The 25,370-nt window shown below is 26.4% G+C and overlaps 5 protein-coding genes across 6 annotated transcripts; 3 read left to right on the forward strand and 2 right to left on the reverse strand.

The window, feature by feature from the left end:
- Nucleotides 1-4: 4 nt before the first annotated feature.
- On the reverse strand, nt 5-981 carry LOC134836065 (protein YIPF5 homolog). The gene is made up of 2 exons (XM_063851242.1): nt 780-981; nt 5-705 (listed from the first exon to the last, which is right to left on the reverse strand). The coding sequence occupies exons 1-2, from the start codon at nt 874-876 to the stop codon at nt 41-43; spliced, it is 762 nt and encodes a 253-aa protein (XP_063707312.1). The 5' UTR covers nt 877-981; the 3' UTR covers nt 5-40.
- A 96-nt stretch (nt 982-1,077) lies between these two features.
- Nucleotides 1,078-3,339, forward strand: LOC134834711 (uncharacterized). Its single transcript, XM_063849459.1, has 4 exons — nt 1,078-1,560; nt 1,637-1,840; nt 2,310-2,522; nt 2,578-3,339. Exons 1-4 carry the CDS (start codon nt 1,136-1,138, stop codon nt 3,260-3,262), a joined length of 1,527 nt encoding a protein of 508 aa, XP_063705529.1. The 5' UTR covers nt 1,078-1,135; the 3' UTR covers nt 3,263-3,339.
- Nucleotides 3,340-4,220: 881 nt separating this feature from the next.
- On the forward strand, nt 4,221-6,504 carry LOC134836035 (V-type proton ATPase subunit B). The gene is made up of 4 exons (XM_063851157.1): nt 4,221-4,438; nt 4,857-6,118; nt 6,181-6,385; nt 6,448-6,504. Exons 1-3 carry the CDS (start codon nt 4,366-4,368, stop codon nt 6,316-6,318), a joined length of 1,473 nt encoding a protein of 490 aa, XP_063707227.1. The 5' UTR covers nt 4,221-4,365; the 3' UTR covers nt 6,319-6,385; nt 6,448-6,504.
- Nucleotides 6,505-10,311: 3,807 nt separating this feature from the next.
- LOC134836049 (octopamine receptor beta-2R-like) lies at nt 10,312-14,318 on the reverse strand. 2 transcript variants are annotated; one of them, XM_063851182.1, is made up of 10 exons: nt 14,086-14,318; nt 13,617-13,729; nt 12,298-12,364; nt 12,025-12,232; nt 11,846-11,894; nt 11,743-11,792; nt 11,615-11,680; nt 11,535-11,561; nt 10,998-11,466; nt 10,312-10,932 (listed from the first exon to the last, which is right to left on the reverse strand). In XM_063851182.1, the coding sequence occupies exons 4-10, from the start codon at nt 12,204-12,206 to the stop codon at nt 10,600-10,602; spliced, it is 1,176 nt and encodes a 391-aa protein (XP_063707252.1). In that variant the 5' UTR covers nt 12,207-12,232; nt 12,298-12,364; nt 13,617-13,729; nt 14,086-14,318; the 3' UTR covers nt 10,312-10,599. The 2 variants fall into 2 exon arrangements, with proteins under 2 accessions (XP_063707252.1, XP_063707251.1); XM_063851181.1 differs by lacking the exon at nt 13,617-13,729 and having other exon boundaries at nt 14,097-14,318.
- A 3,762-nt stretch (nt 14,319-18,080) lies between these two features.
- LOC134833998 (octopamine receptor beta-2R) lies at nt 18,081-20,118 on the forward strand. Its single transcript, XM_063848508.1, has 7 exons — nt 18,081-18,522; nt 18,596-18,648; nt 18,750-18,795; nt 18,859-19,079; nt 19,145-19,323; nt 19,396-19,566; nt 19,626-20,118. Exons 1-7 carry the CDS (start codon nt 18,287-18,289, stop codon nt 20,010-20,012), a joined length of 1,293 nt encoding a protein of 430 aa, XP_063704578.1. The 5' UTR covers nt 18,081-18,286; the 3' UTR covers nt 20,013-20,118.
- Nucleotides 20,119-25,370: the final 5,252 nt, after the last annotated feature.

Consider the following 25,370-nt stretch of genomic DNA (forward strand, 5'->3'; position numbering starts at 1 on the left):
TTTTTATCATTTTATTCATGTTGAAGATTAGTATTTTAAATTAAAATAAAACCAATAAGGCGAATATTACATAGACCAGACCACATGGATAAGCAATAAGAAACCGTTGGTTAGCATCTCCAGTCATTAGACAAAATATTCTACTGGACGCCGTAGTGGATAAAACAATAGCTACAATAGCAAGAACTATTCCAAATGAAGAGTTTAATGACACAAAGACACCTAAAATTGATAGCCAAACGATAGGTAAAATGCTGTACCCTAAAATGCTTGCCACTGCTGACAAAGTTACATGATTTTCCTGCGTATAGCACATAAGACTGATCAAAAAATACATGACAATTACAGATATTATTGATAAGCCATAAATGTATCCAAATTGAGCCTTATTGCCTGACAGAAATAAACATGCAGCTAGACAGAGACAAAATGCTATGGGACCAGCTAAATCCGTCTCTTTAAATAAGTATTCAGGATCGTCAGCTAAACCCTTTGCATGGAAGGGATTTAGTACGGCCAATGATTTTTCCAAAATCCTCGTAGGGTAGATTTCCAACTCATCCAAAAGTGGTGCCTCATCGAATTCGCTCGTACCATATTCCTGTTCCATCGAAGGTGGAGGTGTAAAAATGTTTGGTGATCTATATGCTGAAGGCTGCGAGTATTGATTGGCATCGTATTGAGATTGATCAAAAGATTGAAAGTCTAAAAGAATATGTACTTATTTATGTCTACATGATCAAAGAAACGTCACCAAATTTTATTTTAAGATTATTTACCAAGCGTTTGTGATTGACTCATGAAATTGGTAGTACCGTCATATTGGTTATATTGGTCTGTGCCTTCCCAAAATTGGTTATTCGTGTAACCTGACATATTTAGGTTGAGTAATTTAATTGAATATCGGATTTTCTTTTTATTTGTTTTTGTTTTCTGAACCTCAATTCCCTCAACATATTAAACGTCAAAAACCTAAGCAGTCACATCGTGATTCGGCTAAAATTGATAAAGTACTATTTGGTATTTGGCAATTTTTATACGATATTTGGATATACTTTTGGAACAAAGCCCGGATTTTTAATAAAAACAAATAAATTTAATATATATTTATAAAAAATATTGTTAATAGGTAAAAATGGATATTTCAACTATAGTAATAAGCGACTATTTAAAATCTAAAGGACCCAAAAGAGGACTGTGCAAATTATGCAGTACCGAGGTTTTTTGGACAATAATTAAATTGATAAGCCACAAACGTACAAGGTGCCCGGTTCCCGAGGACGAAAAGGCTTTTTGGCTAGCTGCATCAGCGGTTTCACAAACGAGAAAAATAAGTGATTTTCTTGATGACAAAAGCATTGTTAATCACAAACGAAAAAAGTGTGTTAATAGTGGAACATCAACATTTTATGAGACTACACAGGAAGATAAAATAGAGCCCAATGTCAATGCTTTAAAAAAAGACGAAACAACACATAATCACGAGAAACAATCAGAAATTCGAATTTCTTCAACGGACATTATATCGGAATACTTGAATAACAAAAACTCTCTTACAAGGTAAATCTATTTTGTTTTATGTAAATATTTATTATTTATTAAAATGGGTAAAAAACCTGTAACCGATTGTTTTAAGGCGGGGGACGTGCAGTTTTTGTCAATCAAGTGTTTTTTGGACATTGTCACATTTGTCATTACATAAATTGCGAAAATGTCCGATTCCGGAAGCTGATAAACTATATTGGATGAATATTCAAGAAAAACTAATGCAAGCTAAAAACTCAAAAGAAGATGAAATTAACATTGGAAACTATTTGACAAACAAAAACAAGGTGACAAGGTGAATCTTAAATTAATTTAAACTACTCCAAATAGAAATCAATATTTTTGTACGATGCCCCGTTTTTAGAATACCTATTCAAAAAGTGAATATGGCAATATTTTTATATTTATATGGCAATGATATTTTATTATTTTTTTCATTTCATTTTATTAACTTTCAATTTTTTTAAATTTTTTTTTGCAATTTTAATTTTAATCTGCATGTTTTTAAATCAATTTGAAAAAAAAATATCATTGATGATTATGATTCAAACTTTATCTCCTCAGCTCATAAGTTTTAAAGCTTTTTGTGGATTTTCAAACAAATATCATTGTAAAAAAAACAGAAAGCAACAAAGATATTGATCAACGGCCTAAAATTGTTTAAATTTATTTTTAAAGTATTTTTTTTTTAAATTGAAGTTAATTTGAAGTCTTAATTCATAAATTTCTTAATTTTTTTTTTATTCACAACAAACAATTTTTAGGCGAGGAACATGCACAGTTTGTCATAAAAGAGTTTTTTGGGCAACATCACATTTGGCAAGTCATAAAAAAAGTAAATGTCCTATAAGTGAAAACGAAAAACTCTTTTGGAATACCATTCAAAAAGGCAATAATTTAAGTACATACGTTGCGAAAAACAAGAATATACCTGAAAACTTAAATGTGAACACAATGAAAGGATATACAAAAAAGAGGTATACTTTAGACTTGTTATTTCATAGTAATTTTCAATTGTAATTTTAATTTTAGAAACTGTGTAGCATCAAAATCTAGTTTTATAAATCAATCATATATTTGTGACTTTTGTCATAAAAAATTTAAAAAAAAGCGAAGTTTGAAACATCATATTTTTATTCATGTGCAGTGTTATAAAATTCCATTACAAGTTGATCAACGAAAAAGAGAAGAAATTGATTCCACGAGTGTTGTTTTTGGAAACATTGCATTGGAAAAATGCACGATTGAACAAATGTTTGAATGTTGTCAAAAAATGCACACTTTCAGTAGCTTAGCCCAACATCAATTTAAGTGTCATGCTGAAAACTTCCACTTAATGATATCATCAATGAGAACAGAAATATTAAACGCATTATCGTCAAACAATGCTTATGAGGATAATATAGCAAAAGATACTGAAAATTCAAAAGAAATAGAAAAAAATTACTCTAAATTCAATACGGTGCCTACAAATGATACTATAATACAAAATATAATTGTACAATGTTTCATTTGTGAGAGCAAATTTTCAGCGTTATGTTACGATAAACATTTAACAACCGCACACCCACTAGAAGATGGTTTAAATGCAAAAAGAGCTACAAATAAATTTTTCTGTAATTGGTGTTGCCAAACATTCAATAAAATCTCTCAATGCATTACTCATATCAAACATACGTGCAGCGAAAATCCAGAAATACCAAAATTTATTTTTTAGAAATATATATGGCAACTTTGCAAAAAGTTAAGTATCAATTTTATGTAAGATAATAAATATGTTTCAAAAAGCATTTATCTGCTTCTGTGTTTCAAGTAAAGTATTTGCAGAAAAAGAAGAGGTAAGTTGAATGAAATTGTTTTTCGAACTCAAACAAAAATATGTCAAAAAAAATAGAGAGTTTCAAATTAAGAATAAGTATAGTTATTATTTTTTTTCTAAATTAGAACATCAACCTCTTTCTAACTATTTTAAAATTCCCAAGAGGGATATCGAATATTTAACAACCAAATGAAGTTTAAATTGTTTGTATATTTTTTTGCAATTTTGAAAAATTTTTTTTTTGCAATTTTGAACGTTTAGAATAGTTTTTTTGGAATTATTTGGAATATTTGAAATTTTAGATATTCTATTGAAACTAGTAATTTTTGTACTGACTATACGCAATACTCGATATCCCTCCTCCTTACTAATTGTTTGGAGGTAAATGAAATCCAAAATATTTTAAACAGTTGTAAATAAATAACACCCTGAATAAAAAAAGTTTTATTACTCATTGTAAATAATTCTATTATAAAAATAAAATATAAATACAATATTATTAATGTTAAATTATCAATGAATTGTTTTTGTTTGAAATTTTTGTCTATGCCCGATTTCAATTAAAAAAAAACTTTAACATGAATTCTTTAAAAAGATTTTTAAAAAATAATTATTCATAACTTTTTGATATTTATTAGGTACTATGAATTTTTTTTGTTGAAATTTTTAACTTAAAATATTCTGAGACCAATTTTAAATTAAATATCAAATCTCAATGTAGATAACAAAAATAACTAAAATTCTATATATTTTTTGAAAAGTTAAATTTTTCAGTTTAAATCAGTGAAGCGTAGAGACGAAAATTAAGGGTACTGAATGATACCTTTTTATTCATTCACGTCCCAGAACACAATTCTGCAAGAGTTTTTCACGTGACATTTTGGGAACGAAAATTCTTCTATTCAATATCTTTAGTGAACTGATTCATTTTATTTCACATCGCTTGATCAATTTTCAAAAATAATTTTTCCATAATTTCAATTGGAATTGGAAGCATCGATATGAACCGTCAACAGGCCAGTCGAGAGCATGTTTTAGCTGTTTCAAGAGATTTTATTTCTCAACCCCGTTTGAGTAAGTTTTCATATCCATTTCCTTTTCAATTTTTATGTATTAATATCCTTCCTAAATTCCAAATAGTTTAGCGTAGTAAAATGCATTTCACAAAAAAACACTAATATAGTTTTTTAATACTCTAATCGTATTTTTTAAGCTTTATATCATCTCATAATTTATATCATTATTTTAATCACGAGACATACAAACTTCAAATTATCAATAATTTTTATTTTTGTTCTAATTAAACATTTTTAAATGTTTTTCTTTCAATTATTTAGTGATAGAAATAATAAATTTAACATATTTAAATAAAAATTAAATTTGTTTTATAAAAATAACGTTTTACATTTACTCAATATGTAAATCATGTGATATAAAGTGTAGTACTAATAAAGTATTCATTGCTTTTTTTAAAATTTCAATTTAATTATAGCCTACAAAACTGTGTCGGGTGTAAATGGACCATTAGTTATTTTGGACCAGGTTAAATTCCCTAAGTATGCTGAAATTGTTCAACTAAAACTGAACGATGGCACTGTTCGGTCTGGCCAAGTACTTGAAGTAAGTGGTGACAAAGCCGTTGTTCAAGTATTTGAAGGCACATCTGGAATCGATGCTCGCAATACAATCTGCGACTTCACTGGAGACATTTTACGGACACCAGTTTCCGAAGATATGTTGGGTCGAGTATTTAACGGCTCTGGCAAACCTATTGACAAGGGACCTCCAATTTTGGCGGAAGACTTTTTAGATATCCAAGGACAACCTATCAATCCATGGTCCCGTATCTATCCAGAAGAAATGATTCAAACCGGTATTTCTGCCATCGATGTCATGAATTCTATTGCTCGAGGGCAAAAAATTCCTATTTTCTCAGCTGCTGGTTTGCCTCACAACGAAATTGCTGCCCAAATTTGTAGACAAGCTGGCCTTGTGAAGACACCTGGAAAATCTGTACTCGATGACCATGAGGACAATTTTGCCATTGTCTTTGCTGCTATGGGTGTCAATATGGAGACCGCACGGTTCTTTAAGCAAGACTTTGAAGAAAATGGTTCTATGGAAAATGTTTGTTTGTTCTTAAACTTGGCTAATGATCCAACAATTGAGCGTATTATTACGCCACGTTTGGCCTTAACCGCAGCAGAATTTATGGCATATCAATGTGAAAAACATGTTTTGGTCATTTTAACAGACATGTCCTCATATGCTGAGGCTTTGCGTGAAGTATCTGCAGCTAGAGAAGAAGTACCTGGTCGTCGAGGTTTCCCAGGTTACATGTACACTGATTTAGCAACAATTTATGAACGTGCAGGACGTGTAGAGGGTCGCAATGGTTCAATCACGCAAATTCCAATTTTGACTATGCCCAATGATGATATTACTCATCCAATTCCCGACTTGACTGGATATATTACTGAAGGGCAGATTTATGTCGATCGACAACTTCATAATCGTCAAATTTATCCACCAATCAACGTATTGCCATCGTTGTCACGTTTGATGAAATCGGCCATTGGTGAAGGAATGACTCGTAAAGATCATTCAGATGTTTCAAATCAGTTGTATGCTTGTTATGCTATTGGTAAAGACGTGCAAGCCATGAAAGCAGTTGTAGGAGAAGAGGCATTGACTCCTGATGATCTATTGTACCTTGAGTTTTTGTCCAAATTCGAAAAGAATTTCATCTCACAGGTTTGTTTTTGTTCTCTGTCTGATTTATTTCATAATTTTGTAACATATTTTCTCAATTATAGGGTAACTATGAGAATCGTACTGTTTTTGAAAGTTTAGATATTGGTTGGCAGTTATTGCGTATTTTCCCTAAAGAAATGTTGAAACGTATTCCAGCTTCAACTTTGGCCGAATTCTATCCAAGAGACTCGCGTCATTAAAAAGATCGTATAAAATTAATGCAAAGTTTTCACTGTTAATCAAGTATTAGGCACTGTTTAATAATATGTAAGTATCTCTTTAAAATAAAATTTGATCAATAATAATTATGTTTGAAATTTTTCTTTCAGGCAACTATGATAAATCATTAATTAATTAATGAATTAAATATGTTCTTTCAACAATAAGTTTTTGTTTAATTTTCGATTTGAAAGTACCTTCATAGAATCGATATATAATTGTGTTAACATCTAAGCTGCTCGCGTCCCAAATTATAACTCCCTTCATAATAGCTTTGCACAATTATATAACGATTACTATTTATTTCAAGTTTTAAATAAAAGTTGGGAAATTGCAATTTTTCGAAAAGTTTCACATAGTAACACATTCATATGTGAACTTTTTTTATTGTAAAAAAATAATATTATGATTTCAAATCACTTAAACTTGTCGTTATTTCAAATATCTTATTATTTAAAAAAAAAATTTAGAAATCATTCCTAATTTTATGAATATTATATGTCTTTTAATGCGTTGCTGAAACTAAAGGATAGTAAAAAAGTATATTAGAAGTATATTAAAAGTATATTTAAAATCTTAATTATACATTGCATGTTAAATATTTACCATTATGAAAAATACATATATTAGTGTTTTCGGTGTGAAGTTAAAATGGCACAACATATTCTTAATTCAAAAAATTCAAAAATATATAAATATAAATACATATTACCTTTCAAAAATATAATAAAAATATATGAAAACAAACTTAAAAGAGAATTCAAATAAAAGTAAAAATAACGTATCGACAATATTTTGTGTTGCTACTTAGATTTGATGTGTATCCATGTAAATTGAAAAAAAGTAAAAATAAATAAAAATACATTACGAGCAAAAAAAAAAATGTTTTTCTACTGACGAGCCTTCATATTATTGTTTCTCATATAGTAAAATTCGTATTTGGAGCTCCTCCGTTTGAAAATCCTGTGAAAATCGGCTCGTTACGGAGAACATCAAGAGGAGACTTTCGTTAACCGCTGTCTACGACGAATCCTGCGTATTTTCTGGCCAAACCGGATCTCTAATCAAGATCTGCTGAGAAGGGCCAACCAGACGAACATAAACATGGAAATACGCAAAAAAAAATTCGGTTGAATCGGGCACACCCTTCGCAAAGATCCCTAGGAAGTATGCAACAGGGCTCTTGTGTACAACCCACAAGGAAGTCGCAGAGGAGGTTGCCCAAGAAACACTTGGCGACGTTCTACACTCTCAGAAGCCAACATCATCAGAGAGGGTGAGGGGCAAATCACTAATCTCTGAGATCTAAGAGACCTTGCGAATCGACGAACCAGATGGCTTCAATTCGTAGACCGCCTTTGCTATACATGAGGACAGTCTCGAGTCTTAGGATTAGAGACAAGGCGTAAAGTAAGTAAGTATGTAATAATACTACACACCATTTTTTCTAATAACTATTAATTTAATTCCGTTTATATATAGGATTACTTCGAAAATATGTACAAAGAATGTTCTACTACTTACTAGCTAAATATTTTATGTTTACATACACATATTTAAATGCAATTGTTTTTTGGACGGGTTTCCTTTATTACATTACTAAGATTACATTGGATGATGATAACTTTCATGTTTACAAATTCTTTTTCACAATGTTTTCAATAGAATTTATTGTTAATAAAATGATTTTTACTAAAGTGAAAAACCTAATGTATGAGAACAGAAATCATAGTTTATATATACGGAGCATTCCATTCTTAAAAATACCACAATCCCGGATTATAAAATTACTTATAAAAATCCAAATTTGATTGTTTTATTGTGATGTTTATCCAAAAATAAGAGAATTTTTATATGGCTAGTTAACAACAAATTTGAAAAAAAAAAATATTTTAATTTTGAAATTTTTTTCATTTCGTGTATTTTTCCCACAGCAAAATTCGATCAGGATTTTAATAGACCAACATATTTTTATATATTTTTTTTTTAAATTAATCAAAAAATTAATTTAAAAAAAATAATACAACAAGGTAAAGTTGTATTTGTACTGCGTTCGTTTAATTGTACCGCATTTTGATGCATAATTTTAAAGATGTATTAATATGGGATATTTTTTCCATTCCATTCCAGTTACATTCGGGGTACATTTTTAATAAGGCCACACACGACATACGGCATCTCCAGCATAATACCACATTTTTTCTTCGAAATGCGGTAAAAATTATTAAATATATTCCTGAATTTGGTTTAAAACATCACTTTCCTATACATCTAATAAAAATATTATCTATAGCATATAATTGATTTTGACTTCTGTAAATATTTTTACTTCAAAAACCTTTCTAAGTTTTCAAAAATATTTCACTTAATATGTATTTAAAACTTACTATGAAAATCCCATCTGAATGTTTTATCGTGATATCCAACCAAAAATAAGAAAATTTTGCTTTGGCAACATTTATTCTCGCCTTGTTTTTAAATATGTATTTTATGAATGATTCATTTAAAAATATCTCATTTTTAGACTTTCTGACCAAACGGATCGTATCCAACCATATGTTTAATGGTAAAAATTGATGTACTCGAGACGACAAACAATCCTGGTGAACAAAAAATTTGAAATAACAAAAAATAATACACTTGAATTTCGACTTTTTTTTTCGTTACGTGCATTTTTTCCATGTTTAGCGATAAATTTTTTTTTAAACTATCATAAAGTATTAAAAAATAAGTTGAAAAAATTTCTCCAAAACAAAAGTTTCTTGTTTTTTGATGAACATACCTAACGATAAACTATTCAGTTTTTTTTCGATTACGATTTTATGGAAAAAGTGATTTTGGTATTTTAAGAATGGAATGAACCATTTTTTTTTAAATATTTATTATATTTGATTGTTCTCGAACATTTTTGACGGATGAAATTTTTATTTTCATAAAAGTGTTTCAAAAACGTTTTCTGTTTCGCATTATATTTTTGAAATAAAAAACATGGGGGATGGGGGATATAGAAATTTTATATAGATTTTCGTTTTTAGTACTATTTAATGTGGAAAAGTAATAAAATTGTTCAATTTTGAGTTATTTTTTATGATATTATTATAAAATTAGCGTTTTGACTTCCTTTTCTTTTTCTTTTTCCTTTCCTTTCCAAAAATTATTTTGAAAAATTTTTCTAAAAAAATAATTTTCAAATGTTTGATCGTTATTTTTTGTTAAAAATTAATTCTTGATTTTTTATCGAAATGTTTATGAACAACCTTTTAATTTTATGTTTATGTTTTTCATTTATGTCAAAACTGTTGAAAAACATCTAAAATATCGCTAAAAAAGCTAGCAAAACTTGATTTCTTAAGTTATTTAGTATGAAAAAGTATTTCAAAATCTATATATAATGTCTATATCCCCCATGGCCATTTTTCATAAAAATGATGGGAGAGGAAACGCGAAACAAAATACGTTTTTGGAACACCTAAGTATATCAATAAATATGCATTGTTTTGAGCATTAATATTAATACATAATATGCAATTAATTTTATGCATAATAAATAATTAAATTATAATTAGATAAAGTAAGGATAAGGAAGACAATTTTTTGTTATATTTTTTTTGAGGTGTTTGGTCATATCTTTTAATTTTAAAACATTTTGGGTTTTTTTGATGAACTTTAGGCGAATAAATTTGATATTTCATTTTTTGTTTGTTTTTGTCGAAAAAATTCAGGGAAAATACTAAAGACTAAATATAAAATGGGAACTTTTGATATTATTGGTCTTTTTTGTGATTGAATAATAACAGTTTTCAAAAAAAATATAACACTATTGAGTTAATATTTGAAAATAATGTAAAGTAAAATAAATTCGTCAAAAAACGATAAAAATACAAACAGAAAATTAAAAAAACACTTTTTTTTCTGCTACTCCGCAAAAAGTATTTTTAAAATTGTATTTTTATTGTATTTTATTTTTTTCCGCCTTAGTCGCTGTTTCGAATAATCATTTTATAAAATAATATTGTTTGACAATTATAAGTGTCTTTTTAACTTTCCAATAATATCCAAAAGTTTGGCTTTAAAATTTTAAGAAGTATTAAAAAGTTTTTATCTCGTATTTTTTTCTTCTTATACTTCTTAGTCCAAATGCAAAAATTAATAGTCAGCAAAATATTTTTTCACGCAAATTTTTCAGCAGTATTTTAAGCAATTTTTAAAACTAAAGAAATTAATCTTAAATTAAATACCCTATTGATATTATGCATTCCACATCATGATGGAAATTTATGTGGTTGGCTCGGTTTTCTACTACGAAATTGATTACCTTGTCTATCAAAGTCAAAGGAACTTTGATGTTTTCTACACGCACAAAATATGCATTCTAATGTATTTTTGAAGGCTTCTCTAAAATCACGATTAAAATATGCGTAAATAATTGGATTTAGAGTCGAATTTGAGTAACCAATCCAAAATAAAAGTGCAATGACGGCATCTGGAGTAGGACACACTTCAGGACCACAAAGAGATGATATTAAGTACCAAAGAAAGAAGGGCAGCCAACATAGTATAAAGGTTCCCATAATAATGCCAAGTGTTCTAGCAGCCTAATTAAAATTAATAATATTCAATATGGAAGCAAAAAAAAAATAAATAAATAATTTAAACACACCTTGTGTTCCCGACGCATTTTCAAATGTTTGTCTTTGCAGGGAGTACGATCGTTGTCTGTTTCCTGATTTGCAACTTGAAGAGAATCCTGTGCATTTTCTGTGTCTTCAATAGCCGAAGAATGTCTGTGCATCAGCATCGCTGTACTTTGTCTGTTTGCCATTTGTTTTTCTTGTTTATTTGCTTCTCGAAATATTTGGAAATACGTAAATAACATTATTGTACAAGGTATCCAAAAACTAATGGAGCTAGAAATTACAGCATAAAGTTTGTTGACGATGAAAACACATTTATCAGGATGTAAAATAGAAAATTCTATATTTTCCTTTGTTGTGTACCAACCACCAAATATAGGAACAAAGGATAATAAGGCAGGAAATAACCATGAAAGTAATATCATTACAGCAGCTACGCGTTTTGTCATATTTAAAGGATATTTTAACGGCTTTACTATTGCATAATACCTGTCCCTGTAGATGACATGTGCTTTTTGTAAAATGAAATTGACCTATCTAAATAATGAATATTTTTTACTTACACTGATATACAACATAAGTGCAAAATGCTAAAAATCGGAAAAAATTAATATTAAGATTCTAATTGATTTTTGAGACCTACCTTGCAGTAGAAAAATAGACATCTAAAGAGTTCCAAACATCGCACATAAAATGATTTAGGAGCCACCTGTTTCGATTAAATTGGATTTCAATTTAATTTAAAAATGTAGCCAAGCATATTTTTCTAACCTGCCAGTAATTTGAACGGAAAAATTAAAAGACATGGCAAGTAGCGCAACCTATACAAAAATAAAGTTATTTGTTATTTTAAAATAAATTTTATATAATATACCGCAATATCTGCCAAGGCCAAGCTTACTACAAAATAATTTGTAATTATCCTAAAAAAAGAAAAATGATAAAATATTTTTTTGGTATCGTTTTTTCCTTTTTTACATTATTATTATCATTAATTGATTTTATCATTAATACAATAATATTTTACTTTTAATTTCATCTGATATTATTTACCTCAATTTTCTCACTCTAACGACGCTAATGATCACCAATAAATTTCCAAAAATTGCCGCTAAAATTATGGTTATCATTATGGAGGATTTGAATAAAAGCAGTATTGTATCTAAGTCATAAAAATGATTATCAACATTCAAATTATCTGATGTAGAAAAATTCATTTTAGTTGAAGAGCCCATGTTTGTATAATATTTTTTTATGTTTTCTATAAAAAATAAAATAAATATTTTGATCAGAAATTTCACTTAATCTTCCATTAAAATTCCTTACCTCAATGTTGAGTTTCGATAAGATTTGATTTTTGAACCATTTTAAACCATAACAAAAAATATGGGATCTGAATATGATAATAATATTTGTTTAAAAAAGTTAACTTTGTACAGATAATTTTATAATAAATATAATTTTTAAAAATTATTTTTTAGTTACGTTGTATTTTCATTGATCCACAATATTTAAAACATATTGTTCAACATGTCATTTAAGTTCTCAAAAAAAAAAAAAAAAAAAAAATACATCATCTTTTAATATTATGAATATAACACGATTTACGTGCTCAATAGGTTTTTTCCAAAGAAGCAATCTTAAGATATTTTGAAGTGTTTTAACATACAGTGTTATTTTTCAAAATATTTATATCACACATTGCTGCTTAATGAATGCAAGCAGTTTTGTCCCTGTTTTGAAACTTATCACGAATTTTAACTCAAGCAAATTATTTCTATATTATCGAATTTATAGTCATTGTGATGAACACGAATTTTAAAAAAAATCAACTAGTCAGTAGTTGAAATACATTGTTTGAAGATTTTTTTGTCCAAAAACTTGCAAAAAATGTTTTCATTCTCTGATAATTTTTTAAATTATACACAATTCTCGTTTATTATTTTTAAAACTCTCATTTTTTTCTTATATATTTACTTATATCTCTTATGACGTACGTACTAAATAAATTTTATTTTTGGCATAGTTGTACAAATTCACATTTTGTTTTCAATCCGGCTGTTACAGATAAATAATTCTACTATAATAACTGTGATATATATAGATTTACTTCATGTATTTTAAACATATAAATATTGTCATCCTGTGGAAATATGTGCAATATGTATGCGTATGAATTTTACTTTCTCTTAACTCAGTGATCACCATAAAAATCAGTAATTTTAAAATATATCGTTAATTAAAATCATTTTAAAAAAATAATATTAAAATATGATTATTATTAATTCCAATTTTTAAATGGTTTGCTATCTAATCTTGAAATCAATTCAATGATAAAAATTTTTTTAATGCCATTGTTCTTTAACTATACAAAAATAAATATTCTGCTAAATTAAGCTGTTCATACATATATAAAAAAAAATAAATAAAATGGTGTGTCACTGACACATGTATAATAATGATATTTATTTGGTTTGAGTTGAATTAAAAACAATTGACTTTAATTTACTTTTATATAGACACTTGAATAGTTTCTTAGCAAATTCTTGTTTAATAGGAATTTAATTTTAAAAATCATATATTTTTTAAATATTTTAATTTTTGGCCTAAAAGACGTAACAAAAATTAAAAATAAAAATAACTACCGATTAAAAATGTTCTTTAGTTGATAAAGAAATTTCGCACATAATTTTATTGTTCCTATTTTTATATGCTGAATAAGATGATGAATTTTTAATATTTTCTCCGCCCAGCCTTTCTAATTTTATAAGTTGTTGAATTTACATAATGGAACTTTGATTCAGTTTTCTATAACTTTCCTAAGGGTGTTCCAATAACGTTTTCTGTTTCGCGTTACATTTTACAATATGAAAAGAATTTCAAAATATATATATAATTTCTATATCTTCCATAGTAATTTTTCATAAAAATGATGGGGGAGGAAACGCGAAAGAAAATACGTTTTTGGAACACCCTAATTGTAAGCCACAAAATAGTTTATTATTTCGAAACTATTAAAATTATTGCAATATTAATTAAATCGGATATTTTTTTATACCAAAACATTTTTTGTAATATATATGTATATTGTAAAATTACACTTTAAAAACACACATCTTTATCACCTTTGATACAAATATTAAAAATATAAATTATTTTAACACTGTTAAGATTTGCCCAAAATTTTGTTATTTGAATAGGACTGCTTTTTTAAATTTTTTATCATTATTTTTGTTTTTCATTTGACTTTTCTTTTCGCTTTATGTATATTAAACAAATTATGTATATGTGTTTATTTGTGGATCCAAAGCCCATGTATCAAGGACAGACAAGAAATCAAGTTTGTAATCAAGACAACATGACGGTGAAAATAGAACTGAGAAATATTCTTTGCCTTAACACAGTACATACTAAATATTTAACGAAAATATAGTCTGGCTAGGATTGTTTCAGCTGTATTCATACTTATACATACCTCCGTTGTATCTCTTCATATGCTCTCTTATGTGCTGTATGTGCTAGAATCATTTTATTACTAAACGTTAAAACCACTGAAAACTTTCGTAGCTTAACTATACGTAGGTTCATCTAATAATTTTTTGTCGTCGTCATTCACGAATATTTTCAACGTTATTTTGACTCCTGAGAAAATTTTATAGGCGAGCACAAAAATACTGTGAAGTATAAAAATCCATATAGTATTTTGTATCGTGTTTGTCATGTAGAGGCATGATCTTTCATATATATTTTTTTTAACTTTCAATAAAAAGGAAGATACTTTCTAATTTTATCTATTTATTACATACATGTATATTTAAATGAATATCCTATATGTCCTACTCATATCTTAAGATTTATTTGTTAAAATAAATTGTGTTATTTTAAACATAGCTTTATTTATTTTTTTTTAATGGAGGCGCCCAGCCTTTATATTTCGTATTGATTTATATAATGGTATAACTATTAATTTTTATGAGATTCTAATGAAAGAATCAAAAAATGGCCTCAAAAAGCCCGCAAATCCGTATTTATTTATATTTCACCTTTACATAAATCGAATAAGCTTTGGCCAAAAATTTATACGTTTTATGCATTAAAAGTTACTTGTGCATGTAGAATTATTATTTTTTCTTAGAGAGCATTCTTTTGTCAAATACTCTTCGCATTAAAGTTTTATTTTGTATTTATACAATGTGAAAATTTAAAATATATTTTTTTTTAATTTTCAGCCTCTAGTTTTTCCATGGTACATCAGGTACATCTGAAATAGAGAATTTCAATATAAAAATATACATATAGTAACTATTCGTACCATACACACATGGTTAGTATATATGTATATACATGTAGATAATACGAAGTAACTCTCATCGTTGTAACTGAGAGGAAATTTGAAGAAGAGATTGCCACATGGTCTTGTTCATTCTCTCGGAGCACGATTCTCGTTCTTTTACACGAAAACATAACTTTTCATTTATACGGCACTACCTTTGTTCGAATGCGAAATTTTCTCGTAGCCCAGTTTTGTTCAACATTTGATCAGATTCGTTACAACAAATAATCCTTAGCGTGCTCGGTACATTTACAGGAAATTTTCATATTTAGATATAAGAGCTTCAGTGCAAAAATTTAAGTTTTCCTTTCATTATGAGCCAATTTATAATAAAAATTGATTATTCTACTCCACGATACGTTTATAGTAAAAGCAAAAAATTATCTAAGTTACATAACAAAAATATTATGGTGCTAAAAAAAATATGCATAAATATTGTGGATTATAATAACTTATTGATAAGACAACACAATATTTAAAATCTACACAAAAGTTTTTCAACTCTTATAATAAAAAATTGATACAAAGTATTTGAATTACGTTTCATTATTACATAAAAGAAGTAAACGAATATTTGTTATTTTGACTAACATTTAACATCATACGTCCTTTATATGTTATCATTATCATTTATTAAATTTAGAGTTTATTTTCTTTAAAGGCTACAAACAAACTTAAAGTCTTAACGAAAAAAGCTAGGTACACCGATAATATTTATAATTGTTTGAAATTTAAAAAAAATGGAATTGATTCAATGTAATTTAAAAAAAAACTTTTTATCTATTCAGAACACGTATCTTCATATTACATCTTACAGGATGTGAAGATAAGCAGAATATATGAAGTAGGATAAACTAAACTTCTTTGTTTTTTTTTTGTTATTTAGTAATTGATTTTTTAAAAATAAATATATATTATATTATACAACTAATGTTATGTTATAATATATAAATTATTATTTCAATATCATTTTAAATTTAAGACATACCGGAAGAGCAATGAACTTGGTTCTAATTGAAAATAGAACAATTTTCGCTCAACCATGACATAAAAACTTTTAGGACGAGGCGGAAGTCGATTATACATTGATAAACATATTAGTTTTAAATTGTTCAAAAATATTTTTACTATTCTAACTATTTTAAACGATTTTTTGCAATGTGTAATAAGACTTAAGAATTTTGACGGACGACTTTGGACAGAAAAAAATGATTGATGTTTTTGTCGGAAAAATAAAAGTGTTCAAGATTACAATATTCATATTATTTTTATTGCACAAAATTGTGTATATTACAGTAGGGTATCATGATGATGATATCATGAAATTATTCTCTGCAGCGACCGTGTTCAAATCGTTCACGCGATATGCATTATATGTCTGAACATTAGATATATATATATATACTCTGATGATATGAATGCAAGATGAATGCATGTGACATACACAGACACGCTGCAGAATACTGTGTTTTTTTCACGATGTCCATCTATTTTTATTTATTGTTGTATATTTTTGTGTAAGTGTACTTCAATTTGTTATCAAACAACAGCAGGTAATAGACAAAAAGCGTTTGGTTTAAATTTGTTACGATAGTTTGTATTATATGTATTATATATATATATATATATAAAACAAATATATATATATATATATATATATAATAATAATATATATATAATATATAATATAATATTATATTAATTATATTATATTATATAATATTATTATAATATAATATTATTATTAATATTATTATTAATATTATTATTATTATTATTAATATAACAAATGGACAATATTAATCCTTTCATTTTATAGTGAAATTTTTCATATTGTAGAATCGTGAATGTTTCACTTTTTTTCAAGTAATTGTCATAAAGTCATAAAAAATGAAAAATAAAATGAAAGTAATTTATTAAAAATTGATTCTTTATATTTTTGATAGTTAATAGTTCAGATTTTATAATATTACTTCTTACTTTGTTGGGAATTCCATGTTCATTTTTGGTAACTTCTTGCAAGTAACTTCTTTAACAACACATTGTAAATATTTTTATTTTCTAGGGAAACATGTGTCCTTTATGCGCATGCGTTAATTTATACAATCTTTCAGAAAATTCCGTAAACGAAATTTTTTCTGACAACTTTTTAAGAACCTATTGAGCGTTTAAGGTTTGGTAAATGTTTTACAAAAATTTGCTTAAAAAAGTAAATTTTGGACTGATTTGCTATTTTGTATTATAAAAAATTAAATTATAAAAACCTCCTTAACTGTTTCAATTTATATTTCCTTTTATTTTCACTGAAAACCTTCTATTTGTCGTCACACATTGTTATAACATTGTAACGAATTGTAAAAAAAAAATGTATAAACGAGTAAAAGTTTTAATTTTCTAAAATATGTATCTATATGAATGGTTTTTAAATAGGTTCTCAAGGTTTTCCTCTCGAATCGCTTTTTCTCGTTAATTTTATATTACATTAGTATATTAATAACTAAAATATGAATTTTAGATACTTTTATGGAAGAAACTTTCGGGAACTCGACCCAATATTGATTAATTTTTAATAATTTTTCCTTATAGGAATCAAAATCGTCCAGGTCCAATGGCTCCTAAATTAACATTATGAAACGTATATAAAAATAATTTAATCAATTTTTTCATATATTAACATCAACAGCATTTATTAATATTTTGTCTCTACTTCATTGTTGTTTTTCAATATACACCAATAGGTACAACAAGAAATAAAAAAAACTAAATTAAAAAGAAATAAAAAGAGCGAGGGACAAAATATGATGTTTACGAAAGCAATCGTTATTTGTAAATTAAAACTTATTTTTGTCTGTGATTTTGAAAATAATCTACAAAAATAAAGAACGAGTGAAATTCGCATCTCATTTTTTTATTTACTTAATCGTCATGTATGAAAATATTATCACAATATAACTCAAAAACAATAATTTAAAAAAAATCAAAATGAGCTCAAAAGACGATGATGTACCTAATTATGTTGTACCAACTATTCCTACATCAATAACGAATTCATCAATATACGGAGGCAGAGGACCTCCGATGGTGCCACAAGATGATACAAACACAATTAGTATTTTACTACTAATTTTAAAGGCATCAATTATGGTATTTATAATAGTTGCAGCTATATTTGGCAACCTTTTAGTTATAGTGTCTGTAATAAGAGTAAGGAAACTAAGGTAATTTTGTGTAAAATGAAATTTATGTGAAAACATAATATTAATGTGTAATGTAAATTGTTGTTAACTCTAGGATTATCACCAACTATTTTATAGTGTCCTTAGCCGTCGCCGATACATTAGTTGGTAAGTATTATATAGTATTTTAAAGTTAATAAACAATTATTGAATGTATCACTAAGTATCACACTAAATTTTTGTGCAAATATTTGTTTCTATATTTCTAGCTATGATGGCTATGACCTTTAACTTTAGTGTTCAAATAACTAACAAGTAAGTATGAAAACTTATCTTCCTCTAGGAATTTGCTTAAAACAGTTATAAATGTTTACATAGATGGTTATTTGGCCCATTCATGTGCGATACGTGGAACTCGTTGGATGTTTACTTTTCAACTGTCAGCATCTTACATTTGTCCTGCATATCTGTGGATAGATTCTATGCAATAGTTAAGCCATTAAAATATCCTATAAATATGACGAAACGAATAGTCGCTGTAATGATACTTTGTACATGGATATCACCAGCATTACTATCATTTGTACCCATATATGCAGGTGAGCCTGAATTATTAGAAGTTCAATGAAACAATATAATGATTTTGTTTTAAAATTCAATTAAGGTCTGTACACAACTGATGAACATTTAGAAGCTGTTAAAAAAAATCCAGATACGTGTGAGTTCATCGTCAATAAAGTGTATGCTATAGTTTCTAGCTCAATATCCTTTTGGATCCCTTGTACTATTATGTTGTTTACTTACTTTCAAATATTTCGTGAGGCCAATCGGCAAGAAAAACAAGTATGTCTACTTTAAAGAAATATTTAATATATAAAATATATTAGACAAATATTGTCATTCTTTTAATTTCAGCTTGTAGCTCGTCACGGTACAGCTATGTTGATTCATCATCGATCTTCTACTGGAAATACTAATGGAGAAGCTCTAAGTTCATCATCTAAAACTTTGGCTCTCCATGAAGCAGATACAGATCATACGCCAACCAAGGATAAAAATCTAATGAAAATTCGAAGAGAACATAAGGTATAGTAATTTATGTATAGTAAAATGCTTCTTATAAATTATATTGGATATGTGTTTAGGCTGCTAGAACACTTGGAATCATTATGGGAACTTTCATATTGTGTTGGCTGCCGTTTTTCCTGTGGTATTTAATAACTTCACTTTGTGGCCCCGAAATATGCCCTACACCGAATGTTGTCGTAGCAATTTTATTTTGGATAGGATACTTTAATTCAACTTTAAATCCAATAATTTACGCTTATTTCAATCGAGATTTTAGAGAAGCATTCAAAAACACATTAGAATGCATATTTTGTTCATTCTGTCGTAGAAATTCTCCATTGGATTACGAAATTAGACGAACTAGTTTGCGTTACAATAGTAGAGCTAAAAGTATTTACTCTGAAAGCTACTTAAGACCTCATCATCATGATCGTCATAATTTTGAATCTCCAGAGAATTTGTAACAAATTGTTCAATTCCAATTATAAATGCAAAGAAATGACAATCGTGAAATTTTGTAATGCTCGATCAATAATAATATTTATTATGTGACCTCCGTATGAACGCAAATATGTAACTATTACTTAATATCATTAAAAAGGAAAAGTTCATCTAAAGGTATATCCAGATTATGAATGTTTCAAAATGTTTTCTCTTTCTAGTTATATTTATTTATTTAAATGTGGACAATTGTCCTTTAAAAAATTTTTAAAGATTGTTCAGTTAGGATGCTTATATTCTTTATAAATTTATTTTTCACTGTGTTTTCACTGGGTTATACCCTCTAGAAAAAAATCTATTTAGGCCGCTCCAAATGAAAATCGAAAATAAAAAATAAAATTTAATCATGGTTTTTGGGTGTATTTTTATAATTTTTCAAAAAAATTTCCAAAAAATTTTTGAAAAATTTTCAATTTATTATAATTTTTGTTTTGGAAATCATATTTTATCATAAATTTTCTTCTCTTAAAATATTTTTAATAAAATTATTAATTTTTTTTTTATTTTTTGACAGTTATTTTTTATGAAATTTTTTTCTTTAATTTTTAATATGAAATATTCTGAAATCTATTTTGAACAAGCAAATTTCAAAGTATCAAAAATATTATTTAACGCTCAAAAATTGATAAAATTTCATCATTTGGTATGAAAATAGTATTTCAAAACTTTTTTTTATTTTATTTTAAAAAATTTTGGACTTTATTTTTGATTTTCATTTGGAGCGGCCTTAAGCTCCGAAATTCACTAAAATAATTTAAAAATCTAAAAAGAAATAGCTACTTCAAAACTATTCAACTGTGCTTCCTACAAAAGAAATGTTTTTATTTAGGGCGATACAAAAATCAAAAATGTTTTTGGTTTATAAGAATTCAAAAATATTAGGATTTCTGAACATTTTACATTGTTTGTACATTAAATTAAAAGGTGCATAGTTTTCCTTAGTTAAATCCTTAAAAATTAATTATTTTATAATTTTTTGTTTATTATTTATTGGATTGATTTAAAAGTGTTTTTATAATAATAAGACTTATTAAAATCTCTTTAAAAAAATAGGAAAGAGAAAACTGGAAACAATTTAATATTTTGATCTAGGTATACTTTAAAATTGATTCTTACATATGAGAGAAGAATAAAAATAAAAAGAGCAATTATGTAGTTGTATATGTTTGATTCATATGAAATACGCTTTAAAAAATAATACTAGTAGAATAAAACCTATTTTTTAAAAACATGAATTCCAATAAAGCAAAAATTAGAGTGAGAAGAATATATACGAACGTGATTAACTTATAATCCTAACAAACATGAACTACCATATTTATCGACGGGTATTTGCTATTCATATATGAGTTTGAATATAATTTATGTACATTAGAAAAATAAAAAAAAAAAAGTTTAATCTTCCAAGATTGTGAACAAAATACATAAATATATATTTTAGTAAGAATATACCGATATGGTGTTGTTTGACCAAATAAAATAGTTTTACTGCTAGAGTTACATATTTAGATTAAGAAAAAAAAATAAGTAAATGTCTATTGAACTACCATTTATTTTAATATTTAAGTTTCTTTTAAGTATATTTTGTTAATTACATTTTTGAACCAACATTTTTCCATTTTTATGCCATTTATTGTCTGCCAAAGGGTGTTCCAAAAAGGTTTTCTGTTTCACGTTACAAAACCATTAGTTTAAAAAAAAGTTAGGCCGTTTAAAATGAAACTCAATAGTTTCGTCCAAAATTTTTGAAATAAAAATGGGGGGGGGGCAAAAAAATAAAAAAATTTTGAAATACTTTTTTTCATACAAAATGCCATTTTTTTTATTTATGATCGTTAATCAATGTTATTGATGTTTTGAGTTTTTACATTGATATTTTTGTATTAAAAATTGATCTAAAAACATTTGAATTAAAATTGAAAAAAAATTAATATCATAAAAATAACTGTCAACATTTTTTTCGAAAAAAAAATTCAATAATTTTCATGAAATTTTTTTTTTAAGAAAATTTTATATCGAAATACGATTTTCAATGCAAAAAATCACTAAAAATTGAAAAATTTTCTTAAAAATGTATTGAAAAATTATGAAAATACTCCAACAATCGTTAATTTTAAACGAAATTTTTAACTTTTTTTTTTTATTTTGTCCCATTGGGTTTTCGAATTTAAAATGGGGCATCGGACAAAACTATTGAGTTTCATTTGGAGCGGCCTTAATTAATTTAAAAAAATATATAGAAAGTATTCGTCTAAGGAACGACATACTAAACCGCATTTCAATGTTGCATATGTATCATTGCTTTTCGTACTCCTTATTCCAGATTTTCGTACTCCTCATTTCACATTTTCATACCCCTCATTTAACATTTTTGTCACCTTTTTGAACTATTTTGAAATATTTTTCACTAACACGAAATAGTATTTCAAAATCTATATAATTAGATATAGATTTTAGCGAACCAAACTAAGTTTTTGGAACACCCTTATGCATTTCAAATGGAGGGTCGAGACCAAAAAAATAACTTTATCCATTATCAATACATTTTCAATTGCACTATTTTTTCAAAGAACCCAACAAATCACGAAATCATCTAAAATGTCACGAAAGATGAATGTGAGAGATTTGGATCATGGCCTCTCAACAACTTATATAAAATTTTATATTTTTATCACTATAAACATTATTCTCTGCAAAATAACGATTATCCGCCAAAGTTTTTGTACAGTTTAAAAAGTAAGTCAAAAAACTAATGTAATTAAGTCCCAAAATGGCTATCAAAGTAACTTTAATGGTATCAACATAACACTTAACACTTCTATATAAGATGAACAATGTTTAACAATAATAATTACTAGTAATATAACAAGCAATATATTTTTAATAAAGATCTTAAAATGTAGACAAATTAGAAAAAAAACAAACAGAAATCTAATAAATTATAAATCAAAGAAAATCGATGAAAAATAAGTGAAAAAATAAAGTAGAAACACATTTATGTTAAAAAAAAATATTGTAATTCGATAAGTTTTTCTGTGACCAGTGGCGGATTTACCGGTAGGCTGATGAGGCTGCAGCTTCAGGCCCTATTGCTGAAAAAATCCGCTACTGTCTGTGACATGTCTCGGAGGACCAAACCCTTATTCGTAAAAATTGGTTTCACCAATCAGAATTGTATTTAGTTCATTTTTTATAGAGCATTCAGTAGGTTCGTTCACTTTGTTTTGAATTATTAATTTTTGAAAAAAAGTCTCTTAAATATTTTAGCACTATAGTCGTTTACATATATATGGATGGTATAAAAAACTAACGTTAATAAGTTTGATAATTCAGATAAGCAAAAGCCACTAGTATTTTTTTTATTTAAAATTCAGAAAGTCGTAGAATGTGTCTAAACTAAAACGAGATAGTTTTTTGTTTTATTGTATTTTTTTCGTAAGTTTATTGTTATTTTGTAAGAAAAGATCAAAAAAGTTAACACTTCAAGAACACATTTTTATATAAATGGTTTGTTCGTTATATAATAAATAATTAGTACCTAGTTTTTACAATGATTTAAGTTTTTTTTATGTAATTTTGATTGTTATAAATAAAGAGTAATCACAATGACTAAAATGGCTTTAATTCATTTAAAACATATTTTGATACAAAGTTATATTCGTATAGAAATATAATAACATTTTACATCTAATAATAATATTAATAAATTTAAATATCGTTATATTCTAATAAGCGAGTTACAATCAAAACAAATATACATAATAATAATAATAATAATAATAATAATGATAAAACTTTAGAAGAACTATATGATTAAATAAAAATATATGCTAAATGTAATCAGCCAAATTGTAATATAATTAGATATTATCTAAATATATAAACGAAAGTTAAAAAAAATATCTCCAATATAATTGATGTCATTCAAATAGATTATTATTTAAGATAAACACAGAGATTTTAATTAAATAATTCTCCATCAAAATTTATTTATGAGTCGATGTGTGAAGAAAAGCTTAATAAAAATGCCAAAAAGTAATAAACATTGTACGTATCAACAATAAAAAAGAAAGACGATATGTAATAAATGGTAGAACTTATTTATTTATCTGTTTGGTACTTAAAATTGTTTTTTATAGTGGATACTTACATTTCTGATGATATTTTTCTTAACGCCTAAGGTAATATAGAAAAAAAAGATTAATAACAGGTAAATCCCTCTAAACAACAATTTATTTCTATCGGAATCAAATGTTTTTTTTTTAATATTAACAGTAATATTTTTATATGTTTTATGTATAAATAGTGCTTATATTAAACATAATTTATATCTATTTATAGTGTTAATTTTTATCACATTGGGACATGCAAACTCTATGTTTGACACCCCTTATTTATCAATGATCCTTTACTGAAAATTTTTGAATCAGATGTTAGTTGTTTTATAACATTTTCATGTTAACAAAAGGAACAAAGAAACATATATTTAAGAATCTCTCTAAGAAAAAATAATTTGTTTTTTCCATTATACATATCAAACTTATTTGTGCTTTAAAAGATGTCTTTTATAAAAAATTTTACGTTACGTGAATTTTACCTTATTTTTTTTTAGATGGTGCTCAGACATAATGTCTACGACTATTTTTTGTATATGACTCATATGTATCTATGATTCATATTAAGTCTACTTTTCATGTTTTAAATAAAATAAATAGATAATTATACAAATTATTGTAGCTTTTTATCTAGCTTTATAATTATAAATAATACCTATGTATATTTTTTTTTAAGTGTGTATACAATTTATTTTTTTCTGGATTATATATGACTATATATATATATTATGTCATATATATATATATATATATATGTGTGTGTATATATATGACATATGTATATATATTTTAAAAAGTACATTTAAATTATTTAATGAATCCCATGTATATATGTGTAACAACATAGACATCAGTTTTTCTCACGGTGTGACAAATTTTCCTACTTGTTTTAAAAATTAATGAAGTCGATTTGCAGATTTATATATGATTTTTTGAATTAGATTAGAAATACATTCAGCCAGCGTCTCGCGGGAGACTCGTAGCACTTGTCCCTTTTTTTACTTTTAAAGAATTTTGATTTGTCCCAAAACTTAAAATATAAAAGAATAAAATAGAATGTGATAAGATGTGAATCTTGAAGAATAATTGGGAAATTTCTTTGCTTTCCCGCTAATCGTCCAACTTTTTTAGCTACAAAATTTATTATGACAATAAAAAACTCCAAATATATTCTTTTATTCTTGATAGCTTCGTATTATTTATATT

The sequence above is a fragment of the Culicoides brevitarsis genome, chromosome 3, assembly GCF_036172545.1.
Source record: "Culicoides brevitarsis isolate CSIRO-B50_1 chromosome 3, AGI_CSIRO_Cbre_v1, whole genome shotgun sequence".
Lineage (NCBI taxonomy): Eukaryota > Metazoa > Arthropoda > Insecta > Diptera > Ceratopogonidae > Culicoides > Culicoides brevitarsis.